At 37.5% G+C, this 26696-nt stretch overlaps 1 protein-coding gene across 1 annotated transcript; it reads left to right on the top strand.

Moving 5' to 3' along the window:
• The first annotated feature begins 8502 nt into the window (after nt 1-8502).
• On the top strand, nt 8503-26309 carry LOC131572530 (NEDD4-binding protein 2-like 2). Its single transcript, XM_058825756.1, has 7 exons — nt 8503-8699; nt 9728-9811; nt 10934-12360; nt 19348-19472; nt 19884-19972; nt 20327-20403; nt 23599-26309. Exons 2-7 carry the CDS (start codon nt 9809-9811, stop codon nt 23795-23797), a joined length of 1920 nt encoding a protein of 639 aa, XP_058681739.1. The 5' UTR covers nt 8503-8699; nt 9728-9808; the 3' UTR covers nt 23798-26309.
• Nucleotides 26310-26696: the final 387 nt, after the last annotated feature.

Raw genomic sequence — 26696 nt, 5'->3', positions numbered from 1 at the left:
GGGCTCAGCAACTATTAAAGCCTTAGGCTGGGGAACACATCCTTTCCCAGCGGAGCACTTGCAGATGTGTGCAGGGATACTTGCAAAGCAGCAGAAAACCGAAACACTTTTTGAACTCTCCTAACACTGCTATTGAAATTGCAAAACCCAGCGGATGACTGTGAAAGTACCAGGGCGCTGAGATGCTCCGTGTTTCTGATGGAGCAGGTCGCAGCAGCGTCGCTTCCAGCGCCTGACCAGGACGCCAGGAGCGGCGGACGCCCCTCGGAGCGGGACAGGGCGCTGAATAACGGGACCTCCCCCGGCCCGCTCCGCCCTGGTTTCCCTCCTGCACCGAGACCCTTCAGGATTTTGGAATCGGCTTTTCAGAGGCGGCTCCTCACTCGTCCTTTTCCCACCCGGTGTCGGTTCCGCAGTGCCCCTGCGGAGGGAGCCCGTCCGCCGCCTCGGAAAGTGCCGGGAAAGAGCGCTCTGCCTACGGGAGAGGGCAACACGCACCCGCTCCCTTTTCCATGCGGTCCCACCGTTGCACAGTTCAAGCGGTGCCAGTCCTGGCTGTGTCCCGGGAGCAGGTTCAGCCTTTCCCCACGAAAAATGTTGCATCTCTCATGGAGCTGGTGACTCTAAGCAGCTAAATTTTAGGGGATTTGCCACCTCCTGGAAGCGTAGGCAAGTTGTGTTACTTACAGAAACTGTATACTCGAGAAAGATTTAAAATATTTGTGCAAAATAAATATTTTGCTTGCAGGAGGACATATAAGGAATGTCAGTGCCACTGAATTTTCAAGACCAGATCTTATACACATAGAATCATTTAAGGTTGAAGAACACCTTTAAGATCTCTGTGCCCAACCATTGGCTCAGCACTGCCAAGTCCACCACTAAACCATGCCCCCAAGTGCCACATTTACATGTCTTCTAAATACCTCTAGGGATGCTCACACCACTACTTCCCTGGACAGCCTGCTCCAGTGCTTGACCACTCTTTCAGTGAAAAATTTTTTCCTAATATTCTAAACCTCCACTGGCACAACTTGAAGCCATTTCCACTTTTCCTTTCCACTTTTCCTGATACTTGTTACTTGGAAGAAGAGAGTGATTCTCTCTTTACTACAACCTCCTTCCAGGCAGTTATAGAGAGCAGTAAGACCCCCACAGCCTCCTTTTCCCAGACTAAACAACCCCAGCTCCTTCACTTGCTCCCCAGAAGACTTGTGCTCCAGATTGTGTGTGCTGAAGACACTTTCCACATCTCAGTTTTCAAGTGACAATGATGAACATAGTCAAAGAACATCCTTACACAGCAGTATTCTTCTTACAGTCTTCTGTCTGTAAAAACATTGTGTGAAAACAGAAGACTGCAGTGACAAGGGTCTTTTAGTCCCTACTTTATCAGACTGACAATCTCTCCCCTTGAATCATTTTAGTTATCTTTCTCAATTCATTCTTTAAATTGTTGTGTCCTTGCAGATCAGAACTGTGCACTGTACTCAAGATAGGAGTACATTGAGATTTCTCTCAGAGCAGCAAACTGTCTTCTGTCTTGCTCTTAGTACTATTCTTGATGACACCTTACATCTCTGTTGTTTAGGGTTTTGTTTTTTGGGTTTTTTTTTTTTTTTTTTTTTGCTTTGTTTTGTTTTGTTTTTTTGGTTGCTGTTGCAGTTTCAGTCAAAGATTTCAGAGAGCTGATATCAGCAACTTCAAGATTCCATGAACTTAGACTCCCAGGTTTGACAGGTAATTCTATGCTTTACCTTACACTGATCTACTTCTCAAAGCCTATCTTTTTACTCACCCCATTTTGTGAGGCCTTCTGGAGCTCTTTACACCAGCATCTGATTACCTGAAAGAGTTTAACATCCTGAAAGTATCATTCTGTCTGCATTCCCTTTTCTGGGTCATTAATGAAAATGAAAGATTGTTGCATAAAACAACTTAAGTAAGCCCAAACATTTCTGGGAGAGATATTTGCTAACTTTTCTCCACCTGAGAAAGTAACCAAAAGTACTCTCTGCTTCCATCCTTCAACTATATTTCCAACTCAGCATAGGACATTTACTTCAATTCCAAATTTGTTTGACAAGTTTTAGTAAGAAAGGTGCACAAATGCTCTTTAAAAATACAAGTATGTTCCCTAGTTGGTCCTTGTCCATGCACTTCTTGACTCACAAACCTGCTGTGTCACTATCTCCCTTCACAGAAACTACACTGGCCCTTTCCCAACACATTGTCTTTTATCCATTGGCCCTGTGATCATACTCTTCTGTGGAATTGGCCTTTTAGTGTATGTACCAACAACTGCCAAGGTACTATCAGGTTTGTGAAAATGATACTTTTGTTTCCACCATAGATACTTCCCTCTGTTTCCCTTTTAATTGGGACTCTGAAACAATTGCATCAAAAGTATTTTAATAGCAAAACGATTCAGATTAAATATATGTAATTTACATACTGAGCCCTTCACACTGGAAGGGGCCTTTGACATATAAGGAGGGAGGCTTTCTACTTGCAGGTGTAGTGATTTGTCTCAGAGAAAGAAAAATTTATTCATTTATTGGTGTTCCTCTTCAACTAAATAGCTGATAATATTATGAATGTGAGTTAACTTTGCAACTAATTTTAGTATCTCATATGTCTCTTAAGTAATTTGCAAGGAAGCCACATGGAAACAATGACTTTAGATGACTGGAATTTTTAGACTCTTACTGGCTGTGTGTGTGCTGTTTCCAACACTGTCTCCTTGTAAACAAAAATCGAACAGCTGAATAAGACAGTGATGCTCAGAATCTATTAGCTTCAATATATGTGCAATATAAATTTTGAAGTTTAAAAGTACTACTTTCATCTTAGTGCTAACAAGTCTGACTCCACCAGAAATATCTATTTGTGCCTGTCTTGTGGCTGTTTTTTAACAGGAAGGCAAGAGTCATTAAGCACTATACGAAATTTCACAAAAACAAGCAAACCAAACCAAACAAAAACCAACAAGAACAAAACTAGAGAGGATATGAGGATGTGATGTTTTTCTTCAGGGTGAGGAATGCAGAAAGCCTTCAACTCCACCTACTCATCTGCTTCCTTCATTAACTAGTTAATAGTTATACTGGGACATCATTAAGATTAAATGACCTACTAAAGTAAGTCAGTCTATTAAAGCAAGAAGCATTACCACCTCACAAAACATGTCCTCATCTATCAGCTGTAGATGTACCTTTATCTCTGACTTCTTCCTCAAGAGATCATTGCCTAGTTGGAGGCATGCATGGGAAGAGAACAATAAAATGCTTCATGTTACAGTAGCCACAGAAGCAAAAACATCATTTAGATTTTTAATGTCCTAAAACAGAATCTGTCTCTTCACAGCAGTCAGGAAGTGATGGTGCATATTTTGCCACCGAGCAGGGCATCCTTTATGCCTTAACTCAACAAATCAAACCATCTTGCCATCTGAAAGGAATAGGTTAGAGAGCATTAATACACAAACCTTTCATCTTATAAGTATGTTATTGGGTTTTTAATAGTTTCTTTAAATTCTAGTATGACTTAACAGCTGTTTTGTTGCTAAATGTCATGGAATCTTTTTGCTGACCACATTTGCACCATGTATTCCTACAATTTAGCATGAATATAACCCATGGAAGCCAGCATCTAAAAAATCACAGTAGAAAGGGGAAAAAATTATTCTTCCCTTGGTGCCTTGCAGATAGGTATGACAGTAGTGAATACAGTAGTGAATTAGTATTTTGGGAACATGTACCAGTCTTTCTTTCCCTGGTGATAAGCTCAGTTTGTGAGTGAATTAAATTAGTTTCTCCAGTAAGTTACCTAGAATTGATTTAAGTGCTCTCCATCCTTAATTGAGATGTAGGATAGGAGGTGGGAGAGGATAGTACATAACTTGCATATTCTTAAGCAATGGCATTAGCATAACAAAATGGGAAAAATTAAGAACTTTCTACTCTAAGTTGTATCTGTTAAGTGAGCATCTCAGTAGTTCAGCTTTAAGAAGTCAAATAAAAGTAATTTCAGGTAAAAGCTGAGTGGCTAAAACCAACAAGAATTTGACCATACCGAGAGGATGTCAATATGGACATAACTAAGAAAGCAGCACTAAACTTTCATAGTGTTTGATAACTTCTTTCCTCTTGCTTAAAAATTAGTATATTAAGCATTAAACACTTGAACATATTGTCCTCCATAAAATGCTGGGTATTTTTTAGTTGCTATATCTGGTGCTTGCTCTCTTCTACTCACACTTTTTCCTTTTACCATTCCCCTGTCTGCCCTCTGTTTAAAGCTACTTTAATGTCCCATTGAATTTCCGCTCAGTCTCCTTCATTTTCATGTAAATGGGAGATGCTATTTAGAGAGTCCCGCAGACTAAGCAGTGACTGGACCTTCACCTTGAGTGTCAGCTTCCTAGAAACTCCCCATGCTCTACTTTGAAAGACATGAATTGTTCGGAATCCCGTTTCCTTGGCTGGCTTTCACAACCCAAAATCTCAGCTTTGTTGTGGGCCAGCAGTTGTTATATTGTCTAGAGCACTCTGTCTTAAAAGTTAAATCTCTTCCATTCTTTAAGTACTGTTTTGTTGCAGCACTTGAGACTTAAATCATAGAACATGTACTATGAATTACATATTATGCCTTACTATCAAGAAAAAGCCTATCTATCATGCAGATTTCAGATAAAAATAATTAAATGAAAGGTTTCAAGAACCTCCAAAATAAAATAACTAGTTGTTACTTTTATTCTTGCCCCACTATTTTTATCTCCAAAAGGATTCATCCAGTACAAGAAGGGAATCAAATAACAATATTTAAATTACAAAGTAGTTCTATCATAGTCAAAAGAAATATTAATCTAGCCATGATTTAAACATCACTTGCTACAATCTGTTGAATATATAAAATAATACTCCTATCTCACATAATCAGCAGGCTACCTGGAATAATTTTTTTGTTTGTAAAAATTTATAACTTTATCAAAACTCTAATTCTTAAGTTAATTTTCAAGTTGAAGTTTGAAAATGAAAACCTCTATATTATCTGTGAAAATTAATAAGCAAAAAGCTCTTACTGTATTTTTACCACTGTAACTTTGATGTGACATTTGCATACCAGAATTCCTCTTTGTCATATAAAAGCTTCAGAAAAACAATTTGGCAAGCAACATTCCTGGTTTGTTGAATAAACCAGTTCTCTTAAAACTCACCAGAATTTCTCCCTAGAGAATTATGCAACAGTATTTCTTAAATCATCTTGAAGCCTCACTTTTTCAAACAAGATTTAGTAAAGTAACAAGACAATCTATGACCCAAGGCCCTTTAGAAAGAGGCACGATTAAATCTAAGTCTGTAACTAGTCCACTTGAACTCAAATAGATGCTATATTTAGGTATTATTAGAAGAAGAAAGAGCACTCTGCTATGTCAAGTCTGATAATGAGATCACAAGGTCTAAATGATTGAGCTATCATTCCATATTAACCCTTAAACACAAAAGTCAATCTCAAGTAGTGCGCATTGGATAATTTTTTTCTCTTTTAATACCAGATGGAGTCTCATAATTCTGTCTATCTGAAATTAGCCTGATCTTTTCTATTAAAAGGCATAACACAGGCATTTATTGTTTCACTACCAAATATTTAATTTTTTATACGAGCTATTTTCTTTATGCTGAGTTATTTTGGAAAATTTTATCTAAAATGTTTCTGGAAGCAAATTTAATGGAAACCTTTCCATACACAACAGAATAGTATGATGTTTTTATCAAAAATACCCAGTTCTCAAAAAAGAACAAAAGCCATCAGTTTAAACGAGGCAGGACAGCAATTAGGCAACACCATGGGTGGGAAGGAGCAGCGAAAGCATTTTCTCTGGCAGTAGTTTCATTTTAGTGTGGTTTACCTGTGATTTGAAATTGCACCTGAAAGCTTTTTTTCCTACTGAACCTGAAACAAGGCCCATGCAGAAGAAAGCAGTGCAACAAATTAGTTTGGTACAAATATCAGAGATGTCTGCATTGCATTTAAAGCATCAACTGTACCAGTGTACCTTAAAGGAATCAGGATGATCCTCCAAATTGGTCAGTTGCCATCTTCCCTTTTTAATGTAGGAAATCAAATGCAAAAACTGCTCTGAGAGAATGCTCCATTTGCAAGTTCAAATACTCAAGTTCCATAACATCAAAACTCTTATTATTTTTTAAAAAATAACATTACTCACTTCCCATATGCATATAAATTGATGTGATCTGTAAGGTCAAAATCAACTTAAATTTGCAAGTCACTTGGAAAACTGAATCAAAATCTGATTACATAAGGTCAAAAATTTTCCTTTCACTCTTCTCTTAGATCAGTTAAAGCCTACAATTCACCAACTGATATGAAGGTGACGTAATAAATGTCTAGGAACACAGGAACAGATAATTTTTCATATCTTGTCTTCCACCACAATCATAGATGCATGTTACAGGAAGCCTGGTTTGGGTGACACATAGTAATGGTACATGGCAGCATTGAGTAACTTTCTAAACATATGTAAAAATGAAATTTTAAAATTCTGACTTCTCTGAAAACAAAGAAAAAAAAGTCATCTCTTAATGCTTCTTTGTAAATATTTTCACTGTTACAGTGTTCAACCTCTTGGACCCTGCTTTTTCCTACCCTGTCAGCTTCTCCTAACAATGTTTCCAATGGAACTCTTTTTATGATCTAGTGCAAGACAAGGAATATAGGGGAATTATTTGCAGCTTTGTCTCAAGTAAGAGACTTACTTCCCATGTAGGAGCTGTAGCAGCTGTAACAGGATCGTCAGGGAAAGTCTATTTCATTATACTCAATGAAGTTGAAAAAATGACTTTAGGGTTCTGCCAGTTGTAACATGTGGCTTATTTACTTAGGTACAAGTAATGGGAGAACTCCCCAAATTAAATACATCTGAGACAATTACTACATACACAACACAAATGCTTGAGAGCTCTGATCTCCAGATATTGCCTCCAAAATGTCCATGTGCAGCACTCTTACTCTCTCTTAATGGTTAGCTTGGGTGTTGCATGACACAGCCTGTGTAGGGAAGCATGTAATTACTGCTAGAGATGAATAATAGTGGCAAACTGGGAGATTCACTTCAACAGATCACTTCTGATCTAGATTAAAATGCTACCAAAGACACATCCATGCCTTCCAAAAAAACCAAGGCCATCACCTGGCACAGGAAAGGAGACTACTCTTTAGTTGCAGGGTTAACTAGAAGGAATGCCTGGCCGGTGGATTTGACCAGTTCTCTTTCTATTTTTTACAGCAAAAAATCTAATTTCAGTGACTTTATTAATCATATACTTTAAGACCTTCACAATCCATTTGGGTGGTGTGACAGAATAAATATTGCAGGTATTTAGAATGGGCACATTGCTTACTGAAGCTTTTGTGTGCACTAATGAAATTTGGGGAATTACTGTTACAAGGCTGAGGGGTTTTTCAGGAAAAATGTGGCTTGCCTTGCATAGTATCACAAGATTCGGGGGAAAAAAAGTAGTTAGGTGATATTAAAATTTTATTTTATACATGTGTGAAAAACGCCAATCACTTGTTTTTAAAATTTTAAAAGTTTAATAGTAATAAAATGGTTATAAAAATAGTAATACAATTAGAGTAATAATAATTTGGACAATTTGAATTAGGGCAACATGAGACAATAGAGACAAAGAGTTACGGACGTTTGGGTGCCTTTTTCTGGGCAGCAGAAGCCCGAAAAAGGACACCTGTTAATAGAAGATTAACCCTTAAAAGCAACAGCCTGTTGCATATTCATACACTTCATACATGATACATAAATTCCATTCAAACACAGGATTCTGTCTGGTCATCCTCAACTTCTTCCTCTGAATCCTAACAGCGCCTTCGAGGCGGGAAGAAGTTCGTTTCTTGTGATAAGAGGGCAATAAATGCTTTTTCTCTGAAAGATTCAGATGTCCTGTGGCTGCTATCTCGCTGCAAGTCCTTTCTTTAAAAAAAGTATCCTACATAGCGTAGTTTCTATTTTAACTTTTTTCATAACCTAAAACTATATTTAACACACTACTTAAGAGAATTAACACAGCATAACTTTCTTACACAACACATATAATATTCATTTTAATATTTGCGAAAAGCCAATCATAAAACACGCATTTTTCACACATGCAGGAGGGAAAGTTGCAAATCCACGTTAAGTACAACACAGGACTAAGAAACTTGGGCGGCTTTCACACTAGGGACAGTCCCCACCGGACCGCTGCTCACGTTCCGTGACAGAGCAGGACGCCCCCTAAAGCAGAGGTCCCCACAGGCTGAGCAGAGCGGCCACCCCGCAGGAAGGCGAAGCAGGCCAAATCCCAAATCCCACCCCGGGGCTGGCAGCGGGCTCTTCCCGCCGGGCACAGCGCGCGCCGTGCGGGAGGCTCCGCCCCTCGCGGCGGCACGCGCGGGGTGAGGGGGCAGCGGGAGGCGGCGCCATTTTGGGCGTGGGGGGTCGGAGGCGCTGCCTCTGCCGCTGCCGGGAGCCGCGGCCCTGAGGTTCGTGTCCTCCCCCGCGTATGGCTGCTGCTCGGCCAAGCCGCTTCTCCTCCGCCGCCAGCGCTGCTACCACCGACCTGTGCCACCGGCGGCGTGGGGATGGCGGTGTGAGCGCGCAGGAGCCGGCGGCTGCTGAGGTTGTGTGACGTGGGCCCGGCGCTGAGGGAAGTTTGTGTGTGTGTGTGGGGGGGAGAGGAGTGGGCTTTGCACCGTGGGGAAAGGAGGGACGGGCGCCTGATCCAGCTCCCCGAGCCGTGAGGCCGGTGGCCGTGCCTCCGCCCCGGACCCGCCGCTGCCAGCCCGGTGTGGGTGGGAGCAGCGCCTGCTGCCCCGGCTGCTGTGCCGTGTGAGGGCGCTGGGCTGTGCGCCCCGTCACCGCCGTGCCACCGTGCAGGGAGAGCCAGCCAGTTCACTTGTGTGTAGGTTCTGCCAGATAGGCCTGAGTTTTCCTTTTGGGAAAGGTGTTATGCGGGTTGAGTTCAAGACCTTGAGTTAGTTAGTTGATTGAATCTTCTGGATGTTTCACAGGTCAGTTAAAGTGGTAAAGAAGTGGCATCTCTGCCGGCTCAGGTTCAGTGCTTACAACCAGTTCTTTACAGAAATGATAGAGATACAGAAACATTCAGGAGGTGAGAGTGTCAGACAGACTGCATTTTCCTTGAGCATACTTGCTCTGTCCTCGCCAAGGACACAGGCAGATATGCTTTTGAGTGCAGCTTCAGTGTCGCCAAGGTTAGTGAGGGACAGTCTCTTAGACATTAGCAAGAAAGAATATTCCTATGTGGGACAGTCACAGAGCATCATTTTCTGTCAGTGGAGATCTTGTTATACAGCAAATGTTCACAGGGTTACTCTTTTAATTCCCCATCATGAAATGGGGTCTGCTTAAACATCATCCCTGAAGATGAGGACATAGAAGCTAATAAAGTACCTCAGTACTGTGGAGCAAGCGGGACATTTTTTTTCTAGATGAGGATAGACTCAGTGAATAGTAGTAATGCCATACTTGCTTTCTAATAGACAAAAATGAAGCGTGAATAAGCTGGGGGCATGCATACAACACATAAATCTTGAGAGGAGGAGAGAACATGGTACCAATTCTGAGGAAGAGAGAGAGTTGCATGGCCATGTTTTTTTCCCTTCTAACAGTTATGCTTTCTTCCAGGTACTAAAGTCAAGTGCGGGCAGTAACATCTCCTTGGTTTAGCCGGTTTGAGATGAGAATGGCAGGTTTCTCTTCCTTTGGATGGTAGGTGAGAAAGTGCCTAGAGTAACACCTTTTCTTGTGAGTTTTGTGAGTGAACATGTTGGGATAATGGCTACTTACAAATCTTCCCATAATGCTACCTACAGATCCTTTTCAGATAAAGAAGAAAATTATTTTCCTATCCAGGATGAATGGCATGTAGCACTTTGTTAATATTTAGTAATAGAAAGTTGAAATGTTTCAGAAAACACTGGAATAAACCTTCCAGTAGGAGAAATGTGTTCTTTTGTGTTTGAAACTGCATTTATTTGGTGGGGAAGAGTTTACTCTTTATTGCATACTGTGTAGTCTTCAAAATCCAAGAAATTCAGACTAATAGATGGATAATGACATGGCATAGTGGTTAGTGCCAGCTTGCTTTGTAACAGCTTGTCTCTGAACCTTTCTAGAACTTAGTGGTTTCATTCTTAGAATGTAATCTATTTGGGACAGGGATTTTTATGTGTGTGTTTAATTTTAGAAGACATGCAAGTAAATGCTCTTGGTCCCTAACAAAAGACCTTAGCAGTTCCAAAACCAGGACCATAACAATAGATTGCAGCTTTGACTTTAGGTCTTACTTAACTTGTTGTAAATTGCAAATGCTGCCCAGAACCTGTTTGATTGCTTACCTAAATGAGTTAGTGGATTTTGGTTCATGGCACAGAAAACAATCTTCATGGTTGAAGTGTTTGCATTTTATTGGTGTGTTAGTAGTGATCTCAGACATCAGTTTGTGTGTTGGAAATTGGCATATCCTTATCTTTAAAAGAGATTTCAAACACTTGGTGAAATAACAGCTGGTAGAGAATAGTAGTAACATAGGTCAGAGATTGCTGATGTAATTATTTTTTCAAACAGTCACATTTTAAAAGCATGATTTGTAAATTATTTAAGGCATATCATCAAATGTGACTGCTTGACTGATACAGCACTAACGTTTTTTACTAGAGATGAGCAATAAGTAATGTAGCAGTCTACTTTAAACCATACTTGTGGTAGGTGATGTGTGTTTTTCTTCTGGGTGAATCCATGGACAGTGTGATGTCATAGGCCTGAGTAACTTCAGCTTTTTTATACTTTAAAAATGTGCATGCTGATAACGTATTAATTCTTTTTTCTAAGATGCTTCATGCTGAAAATACAGCAAGGCTCTTGGAGTGTCAGGACGAAATCGGAATTGAGCCATATCCTAAAAGAATGAAGTCAACAGAAGGGGCTTGTGAGAAACTCCCTGATGATGATGACAAAGGTACTCAGAAGAAGGTGGATGTTGAGAGAAAATCAAATGGTTGGATACCTACGTGTGCCTTAGACAACCAAGGGCAACATGAAATGCAGAAGCAAGAGAAAATACCTTCTGGTGCCTTGGGATCCTTGAATGAAGTTCTCCATGAAAATAATCCAGTACTTAGTCAGCCAGTTGATTTAGAAAATGGGCAGAATGTAAATCCTTTTACATCAATGAATTACTCTAAAGTTGAAGAAGAGAAGGACCCTTTTATTACAAATAATGGTGGTGAAGATAATACTGAAAAAAGCAGTGCATCATTCTCAATAAATAGAAATCAATCAGATGAAGACTTCTTTACAAGCAAAGATTTTATAGGACCTATTTACAAGCCTGCCAGAAGTAACAAGCTGGACAAATCTGGCAATTGCAATGAATGTAGGAACACTGGGGGAGATGAGAATGAATTGTGTGAAAACAGATGTAAAAGAAAGGAGGCAAAGAAGACGCAAGCTGTTTCTGCCACTGTACCAGAAATAGATGATCAGCTGGATCAGTTCTATAAAGAAATTCACCAGCTGGAAAATGAAAATTTAGATACTAATGTTCAGGAAAAGGAAACTGAAATTTCTGAGGAACAACACTCTCCATTTAATTCCAGTCAGAGCTCACAAGAAAATTATCAACCTGTCATTTTGGGCAGTCCACACCCATTTTATGAGAATGGACAGTGTTCTTCAGGGGAACAGAACAGTCAGAAAACGAGCAATGAGCAGCAGTTAGTTGTGGAAACAGGTGGCTGGAAAACTGAAAATACCTTTAATGACCAAGTAGATACTTGGAACTGCTCAGTGCCTGAATTCAGACCTGCTTGGCAGACTAGAGCATCTTTCAACAAACCTCAGGGACCTTTTCCTCCTAGATTCAGCCATCAATCCCATTTTCAGATATTTGATCCTCCACCTCAAATCCCAAATGTTCCCCCTCCTCAGAATGGAGGATTTCCTTACAAAAGTTACCATGGAAATACTGATATCAGCAGTCATGGTCCATTGCTTGATCAAAATACCAGCTATTCTGGTCATGCTGACATCCATAATACTCAGGTCTTCAGGAATGGGAATAATGATCAGAATGGACTCCAAAGTAATGGTTTCTGTGAAACCGGAGAAGAGCGTTGGAATGATCCAAAAGCTGACAGTACAGGAGGAATGCGCAACTTTTCTTCATTGCAGTTATCTGAAGAAAAATTCAGTTCTTCACAGAAATTGCTTCTAATCTTAAGAGGCCTACCAGGTTCAGGGAAAACCACACTTTCTCGGTAAGTGCAGACTTAAAGCTTGAGAAGTTCATTCAAGTAAAATTTTTTAAGAATTTCAAATATATCTGTAAGCACTAAGGAAACATCTTAGTTTTTAAATTAGACTCTTAAAATGCAGCAGTTTAAAGCTGTCATTTGTACTTAAAGAGTGCAAGTGGCCGTAAATATTAAAAAGATTTACTTGGGGCTTTTGTCTCCCTCAGAGTTTTGATGACCAGGAGCTCCTTTGTGTTAAATTTAAAATGTTGAGCATCCATTAAATTGCATAGTCTTTTATTCTGAAATTTTCGTACTAGTATGTGGTAGTCTGCTGCTTTGTTTTAATTCTTAAATTTAAAAAAACCTCCCATCAAGTCTAACAATGCCAATTTGACTGAACCAGAAGTCCTTTTTCATGCCCATGTAAAAATTTTCAAAGGCCATTAGAAGAATGCTGCTGCCCTGAAAATACCTGGTTTTGGTGAATTGAAGAAACTGAGCATTATCTCATTCCATTTTTTCATAGCATGGTCTGTCAATTACTCTTCCTTGTTTGTGAACAATGCACAATAAAAACATTATTTTTTCTTCCAAATATACTTGTTGAAGTCTGACAAGGTTAAAAACAGGTAATATCTCCAACTTGGATTTTCCCTTTGTGGTTTTTTGGCCTATTTTAAAAAGCACAGAAAGTGGACAGAGCACAGATGGTACCTGTATTAAGTGAAAGTAAGTTTGTCTTGTGTATGTAAAAAAAGAAGTTTTTGAATCAGTACTTACTGATTGAGTTTCATCCAGAAACTACATCACAGGATATCTTCTGTAGTTATCATCTGTTGTATGTGAGGAGTCTGTGGAATAGACACAGTCATCATGTTCTTATTTGTGTTTTTTAATATAAAGAAGTAACATTCTATTTAACATTCTATTAGTGGATTTTTCCTGGTATTTAGGAGACCTATTACAACTAGAAATCTCTAATAGGTTTTTTTTTTTACATATTTCAGTTGTTTTTACGATAATATTTTTATAGTTACTGATTGCTGTATTTTGCAAGCCTGCATTTTTGAAGCTGCATGTCCCCATTTGGTATTACTGCAGTAATTTCTTTAATATGTGAAGGCAACATAAAACATTTAAAAATAACCCTGTGGAAAAAATGCTGCCTCATTCAGTTTAGAGATTGGATACAACTTAATATGAAGATACGAAATATATTTGTTTTCTGTGTTTGGTGTGCTAAATTTTCTCTGAATCTTTCTCCCAATATATGACTCATATAATCTGAAAAAATTTAAATATCTTCAGGTTTTTAAGAACAAATATCTGTGCTTTTTTTCATCTCTCATTAGTGAGATCAGTTACTAATTTTGTTTAGCAGATGGGAAAATGGGCACTATGAGATCAAGGTTAAGAATAGTTACCAAAAGTGAGTGCAGAATTTGAACAGCATGGGGCTTGCTTTTCAGTGTCTTCAATTACATGCAGTTTCATGTGTTTAATGCTTGCTTGCAGTTGTTAATTCCCGTGAAATCATGAGTCTTGGATATCCTTAGGAAAGAAACATCCCAGAATTAATGGGTGCCGATGGGGAAAATACCTTTATTATTAGTTAAGTTATAATAAACATGTTTTGAACATGTTTTTCTGTGTAACATCATAGAGTTCTGCAGCGTAGCCTAGGACAGCAATGATGTTATACCTGATGCCATATTAGTACCCACAGGTATCTTTGCAGATATTTGCATTTTTGGCAGCTGCAGACAAACCTTTACTATTTGTGCCAGTAAAATAACTGTGAAGGAAAAGCAGAAAACTGGCATTGTCTGTGTGGATCAGCACTAGAGGGGAATGAGGTGTATCTTGTGGGTTTCCCAAGGTGGAAATGACAGCAGAGCCAGTAGGGAGACCTTGGAATATCAAATTTCTATGAGTAATGGTTTTTAAGTACAGGCACATTTCTCTCTGCCCGCAAACTTGACTTGTGTCTGTCTTGAATCTTCCACTGAAGTTTATTTTTGGTTTTGACTCTTCCATTCCAACTAAACAGTTGGAATTTGGGCATGTTTTTTGGAAGAGAGTGGTGGGTGTGAACTAGTTCATTGTTCTGCTTGGAGGAGGTCTGTCACCATCACTGGATCAGGTCAGGTATGTCTTTGTCAGGCCTGAGCTTAAAAACGCCTCTGAGATTTCTGTGGTCTCACCAAACTTCTCTAGTGCAGTACAAACTACCTAAATAAGGAAGTTGTTCCTAATCTCCAAAATGAAGTTCTGAAGACATAATTTGCATGTCCTGTGTAATAACATGTGTTGTTATGTGGTAGAATGTGGCTCATGTTCTTTGCAGCTTCCCTTCTGATAAGGGAGAGGTTTATTCACTGTAATAGGTCGACGTCAGACCTTTTACTGTCTCCACTGCCAGACTAAACGAGCGCAGCTGCTATTAAGTTCTCCTTAGATGTTGTATGCCTGTAGCCATCTTGGAAGCTATCTGTTCAGCCCTCCCATGTTTTTCAGCATGTCTTTTGAATTGGGAAGTTCCACACTGGATACAGTGTTTCAGAATTGACCACACAAGAACCAGGTAAAGTGTGGGTGATCTCTTCTCAGGTGATCGACTGGTCATGCTTCCTCTACTAAAGCCCAGGTTGTGATTTGATGAGGGTACACTTCACTCATCTCATTTGATGTCCACTGTAATCCTCAGACTCTTTTCAACAGAGCTGCTCAACCACTCACTTCCCTGCCTGTGCTGAGGCTTAGCTTTCATCATTTGTACAACTTTACTCTTTCGCTGTTGAGCTTCCTGATGTTTTGTTTTGCTTAGCTCAGTTCCCAGATTTTCCTGTGGGCCTTCTGGATAGATGCCTCACTGTTCAGCTCTGTGTTGAGCATCTGGTGTCATCTGTAAGTTCTCTGCCTCATCATCCAGGGTTATGATGAAGATACTGAAAAAGTGATCTTACTATATCCTTTGTTGTTCTCTGCTTGTTACTGGCTGGGAGATGATGTTGGAAGCTTTGATAATTTCTGAGTATGCTGCATTCATCACTCAGTCCTCATTGACAAATGCACTTGTTTCATCAGAGTGCGTTCTGGTCAGTAAAGAATGGCTTGTCTGTTGCAAACCCCACACTGGCTCTTCTTGGTTATCCTAATTTGCTTAACATGTTTGGAAATAGATTCTGAGTATGCACTCCATTGTTTCCAGGACAGAGCTTAGGTGAGCTTGAGCAGCCATTAGTTCTTTGGTCATTGTCTTTACTTGCCTTAAATATGAGCACATCAGCCATTTCTGGCTCATTGGGGAGCTCCCCTCATCTCATGGATTTATTTCCTGTGTCCACCTGACTTAGACAATCCCAGCCACTGAGGCTCATATGAAATCTGTTTCTTAACTATCCATTAACATTCCATTTTTGTATTCCTGTTCATATCCAGTCATGGCTTTTGGTCTGTGCTCACTAATTCCATATCTGCTTCTAAACAGTAAGCTGATTTCTTCAGTTCCATCTCCAGTCTTCATCCCGTTTATGCCCAGATTCATTTTCTCCCCCTGTTTCCGTCAGTGGTATTATTTCCCTCCCAACTTCATTATGCCTGTGCCTTCCCTCTGCTTCACTCTGCCTTGGCCCTGTTTCCTAGCTCTACTGCCAGACCAAGTTGCTTGTTCCAGTGTTTATACCACTATGCTTCCCATGTCCTCCTGTTTTAGGCCAATTTTGTTCCTTTTGTTGCCATTTGAGTGATGGGAGAAATGTGTTCCTCTAATGCAGTATTGGTGCTGAATCAGCTTCCTGCCACTGCCAGATTGCTCTGTTCAGGACTGGGTTTGCTATGAGAATCGTGAGTTCTTTTAACTACTATTTGCTATGCACATGACATTTTAAAGTTGTATACTTTGGGCAGATTTACAAAAAGGTTTTGCAGGGCAAACAAATGCATGTACTTTGTCAGATTTCACTTCTTCAATCCAAAGCTACTCAGAGAAAAGCTTGAATAGCAAAACACTTTTGTTTAAAAAATAAATGCTTTATTTTTTCCTTGGTTTTGGAAGAGATTGAGCATTTAGTTAAAAATGTTAGAAAGCAGTTTGGCCGGACAGATACCCAGCAGTGATAGCTTTAGCCCAAGTAACCAAAGCCTGCTACAATTAGAAGTAGATGATAATGTGATCTTACAGTCCTGGTAAAAGTTATAGGAAAAGAGACTTGTATTTTCAAAATATTTTGCTACTGAGGTTGGCAGCAGTTGCAATTTGCCTTTTCTCCATAAATACTTAAGCATTAATTTGAATGAAAGAGAGCTTAATGAAATTGAAAGAGCACATATTGGTGTCATTTAAGAAGTCTGTTTTTAGTTAAATCCAGTAACATATAAAGACAGTTCTCTTTCTCTGGGGCCATTTTTCCTTAGAGGGAAATCTTCTGAAGGGAAGAGTTAGAGTTAATGCTTATAGCTGGATGTAGAAGCAGTGGTGTGCTGTTGTTTCTAATTATATGTTTATTTTAACAGTGTTATAAACAGTGCTTTTAGAGGAGCATTTACACAGCTCAGTGATGCTGCATATTTTGAAACTGTATTTAGTTATTGCCTACTTTTTTCCTCATCCACAATATAGTTGCTATTTTAAATAGGTGAATTATTTATCTTTTTATTATAAAATCATTTATCAAAGTAGGCTAACCAGGATACATATTTGGGGACTGTTCTAAAAGGATTTGTGTGTGTGCAGGCATTGGAAAAAATGTGTATTGGTTTGCTGAGTAGTAATATTTTGGTTTCAACATGAGATTTTTGTATGTCAGGATAATAGCTTCTATTAGATCAGGTAGTGTTTCTTGGAAAAGTAGGTGAGCTGCTTTAATTTCAGTGTCCTACTGTGTTCAAAGGGGGTGTTTGCTTGGAGGGAAGGTTTAGGGTGAAAAGGATGTATTCCAGCAGTTGGATAATATGCTACTCATTTCAAGCATGTGTACATACTTACTAACCTGGAATTTGACTCAGTGGAAATACATTTATCTTTTTTTCTTTTTTCATCTCTTAAAAGTGGAGTATTATCTCTGAGGGTTTAGATAGTAGTGATGCTTTCTTTCTGTTCTCTAGTTCATAGGACTAGGAAAAATTTTACTTCCAAGTACATGTTAGAGGTAAATGAATTATGCCATATGATGTCATCCAGTAGTTTTCTGCTTTGAGTTTTAGAAGTTTAAATACTGCAAATACAGTTTACTATATTAAGTCTGTTAGTTCAGTTATATTGGTCCATAAACAGTTGTGGTGTGTTCTGAACATCAAGGAATACTAACAAACTATTTCAAGAATACACTTTGTTGATGGGTTTGCAAGATTTCAGAACCCTTGTCACTGTAATTCTTTATTGCTACTAATGATGTTTGGAAGATATAACAGCAGAATTCAATTCAGTGAGTTATTCTCCAGAACATGAACAAATGGAGTCAGTTCTTAGAAATAAAAATGAAAATCAATGTCTCATTAATGCTGATTTGTCAGTTCATATATTCCTATAGATACCTGATGCTCAGGCCCCTAGGAACTTTAGAAGTGTGTCCATCTAGTCAGCCAATAGAAGAATCCCAGATATTATTTGCTATCTTTTTTATTAAGGCAGATGGTTCTTTAGGATATGTGTGTATGCTTTCAGCACGCAAGGAGTGAGTGTGGAAGACATATCCAGTTTTTCTTGCATTATTCATTGGCAAATGTAGCATACTGTAAATAAGAGAATTGAGCCATGTGTGAAATCACAGCCAAGTAACTTAATGAATATAAAATTGTTAAATATTTTATACAAGAGAGGAAGAGGGATAAATATTGCTGGTGTGTGTGGTGTATGATTTACTGGTGCCACTTGATCTATTTAGAACAAAAATAGATGATTGATCCTCCTGCACTCTTATAAACCAGTGTAATACACACCCTGTTGAAAGATCTAGGCTCTAACAAAACCTATAATTTATATAAATGTATATTTATAATATTTATAACAAAACCAATTATTTATCAGTGTTCAAACGAAGCAGCTGAACTTTAAGTGTATCATGCTCTGCTTTCTCAAATACCTTTGCTATTTGTCCTGAAGCAACCATAACGGGCCTGTTGTTGGTGACAGGTGGCAAAACACAGCAAATTCCTTGTGTAGGAATTACATTCAAGTGGCTCTTCCTGCAGATATATATGGGAAAGCTTGGTAACTGAGAACTAGCATATCTTTGTTCCCCTAAGTTATTTGGGATCTGGCCAATTTTTTTGTTCCTGCCACCCCAGCAATAGTGCAGTCCCACGTACTCCAGTGCAGTTTGGCTTTTGTAGCCTGTGGGTGTTGCCTATATCTGAGCTGGAATAGTTGCCTAAATTTCCATAGATTTCTGAGTGTGGCAGTGGACTCTACATGCTCTGTGGCACTAACGGGCTTGTTCTGTTTTCAGATTTAAATATACCATAGAATTAAAAAGAGACAAGGAGTCTCTTAAAGTCCAATCTACACCTATTCTGTAGGCTGAACTTTAAACAGAATTGTACTGTTGTCTCAGTTATATGAGGTTTTCCTTTAAATGTCCATTGCCAAGGACTTTCTGAAACTAGGTTTACATTTGGCAGAACGGAGAGTTCTCATGATCAGATTGCTTTCTAGACATATTTCCAAGTGAGGATTGAGATGGAAAATGTTAGCAAGTATATTTAATGATCATGAGGTACTTACTGCAGTATAGCCGTAAAATTAGATGAATGCAAACATCTCTTGGGAGTGGAGAAGAAACAATAAATGCAGAAATAGTGGAGAGAGGAAATATTGCTGTGATTTGGATTAGAATTATTGGTAATATAGATGGGTGTGCTTTTTATAAATCTGTCTGAAGTTTTTAAGAAGTTCAGAAATAGGTCACAGTTCAATCTATTTAGGTTATGTTTTTTAGGTTATGTTTTTTTTTAATGTGTTTTTCTAAAAATTAAAAGTGAATCTGTTTTTGTGTTTTCCTTTACCAGTGTTCTGCTTGGTCGGAGTTGTGACGGCGTTGTGCTCAGCACCGATGATTATTTTCGTCAGCAGTACGGATACACCTATAATGCTGCTCAGCTTGGTGATGCCCATGAGTGGAACCGCAAGAGAGGTTGGAATGAACAAAAGGCATCCCATTAAGCTGTGTTGTGTAGCGGAAATAGTAATGTAGCATAACATCTATGAGTATTAAGAGTCTATATGAAAAGGAGCATATATATTTTAGCAAAGCATGTATAGAAGTATTTCAAGTGCTTTTTATACTTTAATTCATGTATGTATATATATACATTAAATTTTGAACTTCTGCAAGGTTCAGAGTTAAAAATAGATAACCTTGTTTCTTTGGGCATGAGGCTCTTGTTTCTGCTTCTTTTCATTCCTGCCTGTACCTTGTATTCTTTCTCTCAGAACAGAGTGTTTCAGTCAGAGTAGATTAGTGAAAGAAAATCTGGGGCGGTTTTTTTTTTTTGTTTGTTTGAGTTACATGTGGTTTATTAACTTGCACAATTTTTCATTTCAGCAAAGCAAGCAATGGAGCAGGGAAAATCTCCAGTTATAATAGACAACACTAATACTCAAGCCTGGGAAATGAAGCCTTATGTGGAAGTGGTAGGTTTTGTTGCATGATTGTCACCAACTTAGACTCAGACTTACCCTGGCTGCATGGGATAAGTTGATACATTTTGTCCAGAAACATTTTTTTATTCAAGTTTTTAAAAAGAGAGACTGCTTATTGATAATGATTAGTAATTGGTGTGGCAATGGTTTAGATCAGTTGAAGAATTGACTTAATTTAATTTCCTTAGCCTGAAATGAAAGCTAAGACAGGCTGGGTGTAAGTGAAATTCAGCAAGTACCACAGCAGAGTATGCTGTTGCATCTGTTTATTATATTTGTCTTTTATTTTTTTCTTGCTTTATGTGATCATGATACGTATCACACATATTTCTTTGCTTGCTGCAGGCTCTAGAAAAAGGATACAGAGTGGAATTCCATGAGCCAGATACTTGGTGGAAGTTTGATCCTGATGAACTAGAAAAGTAAGGTTTTTCTTACACAAATCATGGTACTTTATCTATATAGAGAGATAGATAGATAAATATGAATGCATAAATATATATGCAGTAAGTTATATTTTATTCAAAATATTTTCTCACGTTCCTTACCAGTAATATGAAATGTATTTTATTTAAATAGGCATTTTGAGGTATACATTTACATGGAAGTTTAATGGATAAATAAGTAAACCAGCTCTATCTAGTTGGCCCAAAATGTCAGTATTAAAATGTTGTTGGACATGTGTAGATGTGACTTAGAGTACTGCTGAACATGGGTCGTTGAATTTCTGGGTTCTGAGAGTGCTTGGGAAGCTGCTTATTCTTCTTGGTTAATGTCCTTTTTGTCTCAGATATATCTGCTTTAGGAATCTATGAGGTATCAAACCAGCTCAAGGATATTTCTTTGTTTGAAAAGTAGTGTAATATTTTCACAGTTGATGACAGAGTTCTCTCACTGATTTTTGTTTTATATACATCCAGCTGACTTTGCCTCTAGTTGTTTCAGCTTTGTGAAGTAGCCCCTACAGTGCACAAATGTATTTTTATATATATATATATATCTAATGCTTGCATTACTGACTTGGACTCTATTGGGTTTATAAAATGTTCTTAAGTTTTCACCTTTTGCTCGTAAGCTACAACTCACTTGTTTCTAGAGATGGAGTTCTCTCTCTGTAGAATGATAGTAAGTTTTTCTAGTTTGGCATGCAGCACAGCCAAGTTAGGATTCTTAGTAATCAGGCACTTAAGATTTCCATTACACAAAACAGACTAATTTTCCAGGAAAATTCATGTTTCCAGATGATCTTAACAAGCAACAGGGTAAGCTGTTGTGTTGTTACTGTTGAATTTTATTGTTCAATTATTAATTGTAGGAGTAAAGTTGATATCTTTCCCAGAGCAAAACCCTCGAACTGTGAAGTGCTGTTACTAGTTTTTAGAAGATTCCTAGAAATATTTTAGCAGTTCTAGTTGCTTTAAATATTTAAACAGAGACCCATTGCCTGGAAACTTTATTTTTTGTGAATTTAATAAAGGTGGTGATGTAAGTTTTCATTTTGTTCCTTAGTTACTTTGGGAGAGGGCTCTTAAGTTTTGTTTCATCAGCAAACTTGCTGAGGGTGCAGTGGTAAAGAGTAGTATGGAAGCATTTATTAGCGGCAGAACTTTTATCAATAGGTTTTTTAGCTTTTCTCAAAAGATTCTGTGTTCCTCCATGCAAAGCAATCCTCCTCCCCTGTCTGTTCGGAGCCTTTGCTGGTATGTCTGCTTTGGTTCAGATAGATGACTTTATGCTCTCTCAGCATAGCGAAGCTGTCAAAGAATGAGTGAAGACATGTCTGAAGAGGAGATACCAGTATTAAATGACACTATACAGCAAATTGATTTCCTTTTTTAAATCAGTTTCTACGCTTGATGCAATTTTGCTGCTGGTGATATTATTATCCTGCACGGAGAAGTACTTCGTCTTTTATGAAGTGATTATGCACAAGTCCATTCAGTTGTGGATGTGTGTGCACTTTATGTCCAGTGCACTTGAGCTGTAATTTTTTTCTAGGAGTACTAAGATAGGAAAATATTGAATAACTTTCTGCTTCCACCATTTGGCATTAAATGACTTAGACTTGCTCTTCTCATTTTTTGTCTGTCACAAATGTCAACTGCTTTATAAAATCCACATATTTCTAGAGGGTTAACTTTTTTCTCTATCATTACCCTTGCTCATATTTGTGAATAAAATTAAAACTGCTAAGACTCACCAAGTGATTAGTTCAACATGCAGCTGCTCCTGGGCTGCTTTAGCACAATGTAGAAATTAAAAGCATTTAAACAATGAGCCACATGCAATGATCACTCCAGCTTCTGGTGTTGTCTTAGGGAAGAGTGTGAGGGAAATGCTCTGTTTAAGCGTTTTCTTCACAGAAAGCAAGCTGATAAAATGCACCTTTAAGGAGCCAATGTAATTTTGAATAGTTCTGCGATCACCAGTTCTGCTTCCAATCTGAATGTGAAGTTAGTGTGCTACCTGCCATGTGCTTTGAGCTCTTGTCAACTGATACTTACTTCTTTGTTATAATAATACTCCTCAAGTCCTGAGGGGACTAGTGATGAGAAATCAGTCTTCTAAAATATTTCTGTATGGAATATTGTCTTTCCAGTGTAGCCTGTTTGTTCCCACTGTTGATTTCTCCTCTTTAGAACTGATGAAGTTGTTAAGGCCCATACCTCTTCTGTCCCTAGGAGAAAGTACAAAGATGCAGAAATATATTCTCTGTTGGTTTGTTGGGGACATAATTTAGCTTGGACATTATTTCTTGGCAAGAAAAAGTATTGGGTTATGATAAATGCTTGTTTATGCTATCACAACCTTTTGTTTCTGTTTTATGTCTCTTCTTTTAGATTCATTTCCATTACAATTCTGTCAATTCTCTGACATTTAGTTTGTGCATGAGGCTTGTGGTTTTCTTCTGGCAGAGACTGAAATTCTCTGCTAACATGGATTTTAAGGTCCTATTTCATAAATACCAAGGAAATTTTATGTTTGTGTGTATATATATATATATATATATATATATATATATATATATATATATATATATATATGCTCTCATATAAGTGTGAGTTACAACTAGTAGATTAAAGTGTTCTGAGTGTGTTTTTCTGGTTCAGAACTAAAGTCGCTTCTTCTTCTGTAGAGGTTTCCTGATGAGAAAATATTCTGTCATTAAGTCTTGCAACAGTGTAGTTGCATATTTTATGCTAGTTTGAACATTTCTTTCATAAGGAGTAGTCTGTGCTATTATTAATCTCTACTTGTTAAAATCTGTACATGTAAATCCTACATGTAAAATCTGATGAATAAATAGTCAAATCCTTCTAGGGTAATTCAGGTGCATAGCTATAGTGAATAACATCATATTTGTGTATGGAGAAGAACAACTGTATTGTTTACTGTTACTCATAATATGCAGCTGTTTGTTAAAATAAACCTTAATGCAAGTTGAATACCTTGAGAATGAGGATATAGTATAATGAAAACAAGAAGAAAAATTGATAATTTAGAGGGTTTTTTCTTAGAGACTGTACATACAATTTTACACATATATATTTACTTAGATATAACTATATTTAGCTATAAACATACCACATAATTTATTGAAATTTTTGTTTTTGTAGGAGAAATAAGCATGGAGTCACTCGTGAGAAGATTGCTCAGATGTTGGAACGATATGAATATCAAATATCCATCCCTATTGTCATGAATTCAGTGGTACCTCCCCACAAAAACACTCAAAGACCACCTCTGCAGAGAAGACATAGGTGGGGAGAAAATACAGACTCATGGAGTTCTTTCAGTATTTCCAGTAGCCAGTAACACAGTTGCAGTCAGTTAATAAGAATCTGTTATTTGCCCTTTTAAAACACATCATCACTTCCAATAAAGTAGTGATTTTCTGTGTTTTAAATAGGCCTATTTCAAGACCCATTTTCTTCTGGAGGTTGTTCTTTTTAATGGACTTGCATGTAAATAAAATTGTACATTTAATGTTTTTTTAAAACTATTAAAGTTGTAAGACCTTGGATTTTAGTAAAATATTTAATATAGTATGGCATATAGCAGTCTTTCTTTGGAAATCTAAGACAATGATGTCATATTAGATAACTGTTGAGCAGTTTTTTTAAAGAAGGGGTCATATTAAGGATCTTTTAAAAGAGAAGTAAAGCTCAAAAAGAAGAGTTTATTTATGTAGTAATCAATTTTAATTATAATTATTTAGTGTTCTTACCTTTTTGGAGATTTTTTTGAAAACAGTTATGCTCTGGATTGTCCTTTAGTTCTATTTGGCATGTATTGCCAATTGGCAAAATTTTGGCATGTGTTTTTGACTTCTGTTAAGAGGTTTAAATTTTTTGTTGTTGTTTTCTTGGGGTTTTTGGGTTTTTCCCTTTCTTTTTTGGTCTCAGAAGTTAATGTGGCAGCTGAAGCAACATTCTGCTAGTACAGTATTCACCAGATATAAACTGTGCAACCTGAATTAATTTTTTATTTATTCTCATCAGTAGTACATAAACTGTGATGATGTTGGAGCACCACCAACTTGTTTTGTGCTGACTGAAAAAACGCCTAAATTTTATCACTAAACCACTGAAATTTCACAGCTGTGTCTTTCTAAGTCAGTTTCTTTCATTTGTGATAAAAATGAAGTTTTGAAAAATTAGGCTGTCAATTCCCAGTCCACAGTTAGGATGAATCAATTCAATATAAATAGTGGATATAATTCTGTAAAACCATCTTGCATTCCTAATTTTGGCATCGCCAACGTAATCTGTTTAGCACATAACAAAGAATGAGCCAGCATGGAGACTGACTAATTTACTGCTCTTTTTCTCTTTAAAAAATTATGAATTTGTAAGTGTTGACTTTGCCTTTTTTCTAACAGCTTGCTGTATTAATAAAATATATTTGTGTTCAGTATTGTTGAAGTAGTTCAATGCAACAGTTTATATTTTCAGGCTCGTAGGATTTTGTACAGATGAACATTATTGCTGCCCTGCTATAGCTGAAATAACCTAACTGCTCTTGACTTCCTTATACATTGACCAAACATTGACTAGGAAATTTTGTCAAGAGCGTGAGTATGTAACAAAGAATTTAGATGGTTATCTTCTACTCATTTTGTGTCACAGTATCAGAATTTTGAAAATTGCAAAGCCAGCATAATTTTTTAAATTGTAGACAATTTTTCAATAGGCCCTAAAAATTACTTCATCAATAAAGTCTGAATACCATGAGAGCTGAAAATCAAGCTATATATAATGAGGTATCTTTCTGGGGCTTTCTACGCCTATTGTGCAAATTTATGTTTTAATTATTTGAACCAGAATTTAAAATCTCACTAGCGCCTGCATTGTTAATATATTGAATTATGTGTTTGTGTGGAAAAGAGATTCCCCAACTATATTAATAATTTTCCTTTATTGTCTGTTATTCATATCAAGTATTTACTGTATTTTAGTTTTCATTGTTGTATTTTTCCATGTCTCAAAAGAATCATGGATATCATTGTAAATGCTCATTAATACTTCAATTATGCCAAAGTTTTTATATTTAAACATGAAAGCACATTTCAAGTGTGGGGAAGATAAAAAGGTTTTAGACTCATTTACTCATGCTATAACATGATAAAATATATTGAGGCTTATGTAATATTCACACAGTGCTAAGGCATGGCAAAAAAGAGCTGATTATTGAAGATTGAAATGGGGTTGTTTAGCAGTATTTATTTGAATAGGTACTAATTTGTACTGCTCTAAGATGGTGCAGCTTTTCTTGTGATGCCTCTTTAATTATCAGTGCATGGGAGTGTTTTTGCTGTGCAAAGCATGCTGATCAATTGGCCTGCAGTTTGAAAAGGACACTTAATGAAGGGAAGCTTTGCAATTTGTGTATCAAACATTTGTAATTGGTTCATCTGTACAGCTGTATTCTAAGGTAAGTACAGTGACATGGTAGGTGAAAACCCACTGGAATTACTGTCCATGTAACACTTCTGTTTCATTGTATAATCATATTTCGTGAGGATATGACAGTCACAGATCATAGACATATCTCAGAAGTTGATTTTACACTATACTATTTATAGGTAAAAAGTTATGTGAAATACATGTTACAGATACTGAATTTCTCATGCCCTCAAAACCAAGGAAGATTACTTATTTGATCAAAATGTGCAAGAAATGTAAGAACTTGCTGCTTAGCTAGACAGGGGATCTGAAAATTCTTACTGTCTGTACTTTCTGTACAGTACTTCTGTTGATGATGATACTGTAACTAGAATGATGGCTTCCCATTGTTCACTTTTTAAATAAATTGCTAGTTCATCATATTTCATGAAATAATAATCTCAGGTTGGTTTTTGTTTTTAAATTTAACTAATGCATACAGCCATAATATTATAAGTAAAAATCCTAAGTTTTTCCTGCATACTTGAAACTAGTGGGATGTTTGGTAAGTAAATTTAAGAGTTAAGTTTTCTAAGCATGAAATTTAAATGAAAATTAATTTGTAGAACATACATAAATTGGTTCATTCTCAAGGCATCAATATAGCAGACCACTTAGCATCAGCTTTATATGGAAAAGTGCTTTTAGTTTTACTGCTTCATCTAAGATGCTGTTTCCTGGTTTATTGGTTTATATCCTGAATTACCAAAAGTTTTCATCAGCATTCTTTGGGCGATGTAGTTTACTTATTTTAATTTTGTATAGTTAAG

Source organism: Ammospiza caudacuta, chromosome 2, assembly GCF_027887145.1.
Source record: "Ammospiza caudacuta isolate bAmmCau1 chromosome 2, bAmmCau1.pri, whole genome shotgun sequence".
NCBI classification, from domain to species: domain Eukaryota; kingdom Metazoa; phylum Chordata; class Aves; order Passeriformes; family Passerellidae; genus Ammospiza; species Ammospiza caudacuta.
This window is presented reverse-complemented; position numbering and strand designations above follow the sequence as displayed.